Source organism: Onychostoma macrolepis, chromosome 07 (genome assembly GCF_012432095.1).
Source record: "Onychostoma macrolepis isolate SWU-2019 chromosome 07, ASM1243209v1, whole genome shotgun sequence".
Lineage (NCBI taxonomy): Eukaryota > Metazoa > Chordata > Actinopteri > Cypriniformes > Cyprinidae > Onychostoma > Onychostoma macrolepis.
The window spans coordinates 24469220-24476977 of NC_081161.1; the positions used below are offsets into that span (position 1 = coordinate 24469220).

A 7758-nucleotide genomic window follows, 5' to 3' on the forward strand; every position below is an offset into this window, starting at 1 on the left:
CTGCTATAGAAAAATATTAATTAAATAAAACTTTAATCTGTTCTTTCTATTTTTGGAATACCAAGCAAAGGAAACTATAGATTTTACAGTTATTAGAAAACATTACTCTTTATCAGTATCACGTTCAATAATTGAGCTAAAAAAGGCCAAAATATTAAGCATTATATTTTACTAGGTTGCTTCAACACCTTCTACACAACCTTATCAAAATATTCCTGGTATTTGGTGCCTTTTGTGTCCCCAGTAAAGATTATGATATTATTGCCTTAGAATTTTCAACATCGATTTTAAAGCTGTCATAAAGCTTTGACATAAAAATCACCTTGTGAACTTTAAGCATATTTATGTTTTTATTTATGGCTATATAATTCTAAACATTTTACAGCATTTTAAACCAACAAATATCAGTTTTTCCTATATCCCCAGGCCTGTGTCTGCCATTTCGATGATGAATACAACACTCAGAAAACCTAACAGGCTGGACACATTTAGTGCACATAGTAAAGTTGAAGAAGTTGTGTATATTAAACTTTTTTACATTTTAAATGTAAAATTTTACACATTCATAAATATTTAAAATTGTTGTTCATTTGTCCCTAACAGGTTGGATGTTTTAGGACCTCCTCATTTAATTTGGCTTATAATTGCTTCAATTTATATACCTAATGTTGTATATACCATACATTTATATACCAAAATAATTTTTCACACGTTTTACAGCCCCCTATCATGATCACACAAGAATTGATTTTTAAAAATGTGTTTCATTTTTTGAGTGTTATGATGTCAAAAAGGCACTGAATCCCAGGAATGACCCGACCTCCAAAACAAAAGTACAAGTAAACACAAAATTAAAATAACTGTTTAAACAATTAAGGTAATACAATGCATTCAGGCCCTTTAACTCTAAAATGGGTTCAAGTTCAGTGTGATTCAAGTTGTATTTCATATTTTAATGATATCATGCATAATGCATAGAGAAGAATAAGGCTGAAAATCATATCAACAGCCATTTCACAGTCTTTAAACAATCCAAAACACTTTGTAACCAAGCTATTATCATCTTACAAATATTACATACTAAAAACACATTTTGCTTTTCCTCATAAAACTCTTGCAGACAAAATGGGTATCAAACATTTCTGTACAGGCTTTTCATTTTGTGTTGTGCAACAGGATACAGTAAAATACTTTAAAAATAAATTATCAATGGATCATTTATGAAGAGCTGAACATAACTTGGATTTTCCATAACTGTAAGTGATAGAAAAAGCAGCATAAAATCTAAGGAAAAAGAAATGTTCATACATACGTATATGTGTAGCCTCTCTTTTGCACTTGCAACCTTGCAACAGTGTCTTTGGCCACATGTTTTGTGTAATATACTGCCTCAAACAAACAACAATGCTACAATAACATGTCTGACTTACCAACAACAAAACCTTTTTTCTGATGTGATTTTGATTGCTTACAAAACATAGTATTAAAAAGAAATCAAAAAGTTTCATAATATTATCAAAATTACTTGAATACAATAAATAAAGGCACATTTAATAATAAATCTTGATAATGATTTTTTTGTCTACTGTTAACTTCATGGGCAACCATTTTTTTCTGATAAAAAGTTATGTGTCCAAACACCAATAAGATGAATAAAAGGATAAAACAAAACAAAAGACAAAAAAAAAAAAAGACTATCAGATTGAATCCTTTGAGAAAGTAAAAATTAAGCGAGACATTGATGCTTAAGGTGGCGATTTTAGCTTTGGTGAGAATGAGAGACGCTTTGTAGGCCAGTGCAAATCCCAGTAGAAGTAGCCTGGTTTAGTTAGTCCAGCGCTGCTCTTCTGCTACTAAAGCCTCTACATTATCCTGTGCGTGCTGTGACATGTCCCAGTTATCTGCTGTTCCATTTGTTCCTGCTTTCCAGCATGGACCACTACGTCTGAATTATCTTCTTCGAGCCATCCTCAGTTAGATGATACCTGAAAGATAAAGGAAGCCTTTGTAATCAAGGAAAAGTACATTTACAATGGTGACTGTAAGAATAAATGAGAATCACACCATTGAGTCCATCCTTTAGAAATGTCTTCACTTGCCAAGTCCACAAGTGCCTGTGACAAAGACATCTGTAAGCCTCCATAAAAATCAAGTGATCAACTGAATGAGAAAAAGAAGGACTGTGATTTTTTTTTTCTACCTTGCCCAGTAGTACTTTGTGTTTGGACAACAGTCCTCCTCCGTTCTTGACCGCGACATCCAAAGTTCTCCTGTGCAGTTCCACTATAGACACACTGAACTCAAAGCTGACAAAAGCAACACAAGAGATTGTTACTGGTTTACTATGCTACATGCATCTCTGCACTTAAATATGCATACAACTGGGATCAATAAACCTCGAGTAATGCAATTATACAAACATTTCTCAGAAACAGTCTCATCATTCAGTATATTTTAAATTCTTGGTTGACTTGGTTTGGAGGGTAAAACAGTTAGCTAGCACTGTTCGGTAAGAAGCTCCGCTGTGGATTTAATATGAAGGGAATGTCATGCAAATCCATACTGTAAGATAAACAGCAGACACAAGTTGGATCTTGTGGGTACTTTTATCATTTGAATGCAATTGTCTGTAACCACATTAGGTTTGACGTGAATACTATCAGTAAAATGTGTATTAGTATGCTAAAACTATTAGAAAAAGTTCTAAAAAAATAAATTAAAAAAAATTCACTGTAATATATTATTACAGACTTTATATCATCTGGTGATCAATTAATTTTGTACTGGCAGATTTTTAATGAAATGTTTAATAATGTTATAATAATCCATTGCTGTGTTTTAAATAAATACACTTAATTTATGTATTATGTTGACTAACATACTAAAGCACATGAGGAGTACTTTATTTGAACTGTAGTGCATAATTCTATATTACGTTATCATGTAAATAAATAGTTTAAATTTAATGAATTGCAACTTCATTATTATTACAAATGTGTAATTACAAATATATATATATATATATATATATATATATATATATATATATATATATATATATATATATATATATATATATATATATATATATATATATATATATATATACAGAAATGACATCAGTAGTTTACTATAAATGCTTGTCAATTTGTCAACCATATTTCATAGATAATAGAAATAATTATAAAATTACATATAACGATGTACTTAGGTCTATAACACATTTTCATTTAATTGCAATTAAGTGTCAGAAAACGTAACAATTCCTTTGCACTTGAGTACATTCTTTGCATAATAAGAAATCTTCTTAAAAGTTTGCTAACGTGTACATCTATTTTACAAAGTCTTTTGTACCAGTGATTATAAAGAACAAATTTTGAAATGGTCTGTGTGTTTAGTGTGTTTCTTACGACTGGTCGTAGACAGGATTGAGCGTCTTCTTGAATATGCTGGTTTTTCTGCGGCCACTCCGGCTCTTGTCTGGTAACAGGTACAGGCGGATGTATGGGTCTGAACCATCTTTAGTCAGTGCTATGAGGTTTCTGTGATTAAGACACAAGGAAACACATATTCGCACAAAAGCAAGAGAAGTATTTTCACAAGGGCTTATTGTGTCACATTTATACAAATTCAAACATACAAATGCAAACACATGAACCCCATTATTTGCACACACTGGTGTTGATGTTCAGGAGAGTTAACCGGATCATTTCCCAAATAAATAAATAAAATCACTTATATACTGGATGAGTTCAGTGTAAAAGTAAAAATTAGGTGAAAATTAGCAAACAAAATGATTGTAAGTGGTACCATAAAACATAGAAAGATGAAGGTTAATGCAAATGTGGCAGTCTCACCTGCAGGCATGAACCACTACAATAAGTTTATTCCTTTGTGAGCTGTGTCGGATAGTGAGCTGAACTTCACCGAGTGGATACTGCTTCAGACCAGAGCCGCTGTAACAGAGAAACAGCAAGTTCATCTGACAGTGTGTGAGACTGAGTTTGGATTTTGACAAGTAACATGAATTCAAAATATATTTTCAATATTTACTTTTTTAATGCATGTTCCTGTATTGTGCATGATTTCCTTGATCCACTTCATTTCAAATTAAATTGACTTAAAATATTTGAGATGTTCAACCTCTCTCCTCCAACCACCTGGATATCTTCTGGTATTTAAAACCTACTTTTTACAATCCAATCATTCAAGAAGTCTCTTCCGCTCATCAAGGCTGCATTTATTTGATTAAAAATACAGTAAAAACAATAATATATTCTGTTTTTTTATTTGAATATATCTTAAAATTCTTAAAATCACATTTTCAGCAGCCATTACTCCAGTTTTCAGTGTCACATGATCCTTCAGAATCAGGATTCTTTGATGCATAGAAAGTTTAAAGAACAGTATTTATTGGAAATAATGGTTATTTTTTTAACATTACAGATGTCTTTACTGTCACTTTTGATTAATGTAATGCATCCTCACTGAAGTTTTATTTTCTTTATAAAAAAAAAATAATAATAAAATAAAAAGACCCCAAACTTTTGAACAGTAGTCTACAATATTTAGCAGGAATATGCAATAAATGTGTAAATTCATGGTAATTTTTTTTTCTTCCCCAAGTATGGTGATGTTTTTATTGAAAATCCTCCTATTTTATGTCTGTGTTTTCTGTGGCTCAGCAGAGACCAATCTGCTCAGTGCTATCTAGTCAGCCATGCCGTGTTGTTCACTGGGCCGTTCACACTGCATTGGGTACTGCTTGTGTCTCACTTTTGGCTGTCTTGGCTTTTAGGGTTTCTCAAACACACAAAGAAGTCACCAGTGTGGCTTCTAACAAAATTTAATTGCACCGACAGGAAAAAAGCAAAACCCAAACGACTTCCGCAAATAGTGAAGCAGTGGATACAGACTCACTTTTGTAGCTGCTGTAACCTCTGCTGTAGTTCCAGTGTGGCAGAGGGCAGCGAAATGTCAGAGGCCAGACTAGGTGTAGAGTCTCTGTGAGACTGATGCTTGTGCGAGCTGCTTATCTCCAGACTGGAGACGCTGCGGCCTGCCTCTGCTAACCGCACCGGGGAGCCATCCGATCCTCTTTTACCTTGAGGGGTGTCCGGTGCGAGGGTACAAGAAGGGTTTTGTGACGGCTGGATGACAGTGGGGTTGCTGGTGCTAGTAGCTGTTTGAGGCTGAGGAGACACGCAAGAGTTATTCTGACTACTGTGTCTGACCCGGACAGAAGACGGCTGGCTGGATGTGAACTCCTTCTCCAAACAGAGGACCTGTTTACACAAAAACATATTTATATGGATTAAACATACTGACACAAGTGCTGAATGCACACATACTGTGCATATACACACAAAAATGAGACAATATCTTTTGATAGCATACAGATACACCAACCCTGAGAGCCATTTTGAGTTTGAGGGTGCTGTTGGGGCCAGAGTTCTGCAGGAGGAACTGCTGATTCAGCACCATGTCCGCCTCCTTCAGGAGAGAAGCAACTGCCAACCGCACACTACCCAGAGAACACTTGTGCTTACTATCCCTCACCTGAGACACACAAACAACATATATGCATGACAGTTGCCTTTTTACAAATACAAAACCCGACAGGAACACACAGTCTACAATCTTTCGAGGAGTTCTCAAAATGATCAGTATATCATTCTAACCAACTCTACATTATAGCACTACAGCAATACATTTGACACTGATGATATACACTATTGTTGAATAGTTTGGGTCTGAAAGATTTTTTATGTTTTTGAAAGGAGAAATAAATGTCCATGTGGAATCCAAGTATTCATTTCTTTTTTAAAAATCCCAAACTTTTGAACCCCTAGTGTAAACTACAATAGACTTACGTAATTAACATTATCTTAGTAACTTTGTTCCCTTCTAGAATACCTCAATTTCCAGTTGCTGAGTGCGGGGGTTGTTGATAAGGAAGTGAAAAGTCTCCTCCCACAGTGGCTCACTAGTTTTATACCTCACCTGAAAATCAGCAGCAAAACAGGACTGGATATATGTGTATTTCTAGTCTTGAACATTTTAAAGCTGATTAATGAATGTTACCTTGCTTGTGCACATCTTTTGTCCTACAGTCAGTTTAACACAAGGATTTGGATCTATGCTCATTTTTTTCCCAGACTGTTGAACAAAAATAGAAAGAAAACATTCAATTGTACAGTATATGACATACCAAATATGACAGTCTCCTTTAACAGTCAACAAAATCTACTTCAGCTCTCTGGTAACATGAGCTGATTATACTAGCTTGGTTAGTCATAATTACATCATAACTCATTTAACCTTTTAAAAGTTATGTTCCTTACTGCTTTGTTGTAACAAGGTTATTTCAGACTCATCTATGAAAATGTAAATACCAGCAATCTAACTACAAAAAGCCTCTTGTTTTATTTTAAGTAAAACTAAATTAAGTAAAATAACTTATACAGTAGTATATTTATTTAATAAATAAATAAAGTATATTGGTACTTCTAAAACATATCTTTAAACATGCAGTGGTTCATGAGGGAAGAATATATAGGAGAAGCAATTAAGAAATTATCTGAAATCACAAAAGAATGAAACAAATTATAAAAGATGTGAAATCATGCTTAGGGTTCAGATGCAATGCAATGCTTGTTGTGCATGTCACTGTACAAACAGCATGCATTCTCAATGTACCTTCAGGCCTTTATAAGGGGGTTTGGGGCCATCAGGGTTAATGTCAAGAGGATTGGTCTTTCCACAGGAAGTATTGAGAGAAATTGAGAATAGGCAAGTTAATATACTGCAAGAGGACATGCAAGAATGATAGTTCGATTGGTACCGCCTTACAGATTTCTAATAAAAATCACAAATACATATGTACACAAATACATACATATCGAATCAGTGTAACATTATTGGCAAGGACAAAAAGAGCTCCAAAAAAAAAAAAAAAAAGTGTTTTGTCCTTTCTCTTTAGACTGCTTACTAAGTCTAGATCAGGAAACGTCAATCATATGTCTAAGAGTGACCAAGCTGTATTTAGATCAATCATGTGTCTTAATGTGACGTTAAAAATAAATGGGTGAACTAAAGCTATATATTTAAATCTTGGCGTCTGACAGTCTGATGAAACACAAAATACAAATAATAAAAATATACATACTCAGTTACTGAGCAATTATGGTAGTTTTGAATGGAACAAAGATCTAAGAAATGTGATGTTCATAGTTCATTGGATGACAATTACAAGCTACACATGCCCAACAGGCAAAAGTGGACGTTCGCATGCATTAGATCAATATACTCTGTGCTGTTTGTTTGTTACTAAAGAACAGCTTGAATGGAAGCAATGTCTGCACACATTGTTAGATGAACAGCTACAGCTAGATCAGGAGAACCAGGATGCAGATTACTGGCAAACTCACAAATAACGTTCTATAGAGAGAGTCGGGGTTCTCACAAAAGACTAGACCAGAGGCCCTCCTCTCCTTTAGGTTTCCACAGCCAAAGCTGCCCTCAAAGACACTCTTACAGTAGAGGAGGAAGGCACAATGTAAAGCATTAATAAAGTCGGCACTGTACATTAGTCATCGCAAACTAGTAATACATAATTCTATGGCCGCACAATTAAAAGGTGTCAATTAAATACCAAACTTTCCTTAAAATGGTGTTCAGCCCACAAATTACAATATTATTTTGGACTCCATTGACTTTCATTGTACGCACAAAAATAGTCGGACTACAAAATATCTT

The 7758-nt window shown here is 34.2% G+C and overlaps 1 protein-coding gene across 3 annotated transcripts in view; it reads right to left on the minus strand.

The window, feature by feature from the left end:
* Window positions 1-152: 152 nt before the first annotated feature.
* esyt2b (extended synaptotagmin-like protein 2b) overlaps window positions 153-7758 on the minus strand; it is a 30947-nt gene continuing 23341 nt past the window's right edge. For 2 of the 3 annotated variants that reach the window (XM_058781755.1, XM_058781757.1), the window contains 10 exons: window positions 6700-6756; window positions 6085-6159; window positions 5917-6003; window positions 5410-5559; window positions 4921-5285; window positions 3858-3956; window positions 3411-3542; window positions 2201-2306; window positions 2065-2114; window positions 153-1985 (listed from right to left, as the gene is read on the minus strand). In XM_058781755.1, the coding sequence (XP_058637738.1) occupies window positions 1940-1985; window positions 2065-2114; window positions 2201-2306; window positions 3411-3542; window positions 3858-3956; window positions 4921-5285; window positions 5410-5559; window positions 5917-6003; window positions 6085-6159; window positions 6700-6756 (1167 nt within the window). In that variant the 3' untranslated portion in view covers window positions 153-1939. The remainder of the gene's footprint in view (window positions 1986-2064; window positions 2115-2200; window positions 2307-3410; window positions 3543-3857; window positions 3957-4920; window positions 5286-5409; window positions 5560-5916; window positions 6004-6084; window positions 6160-6699; window positions 6757-7758) is intronic. The other variant, XM_058781756.1, reaches the window with a different exon arrangement.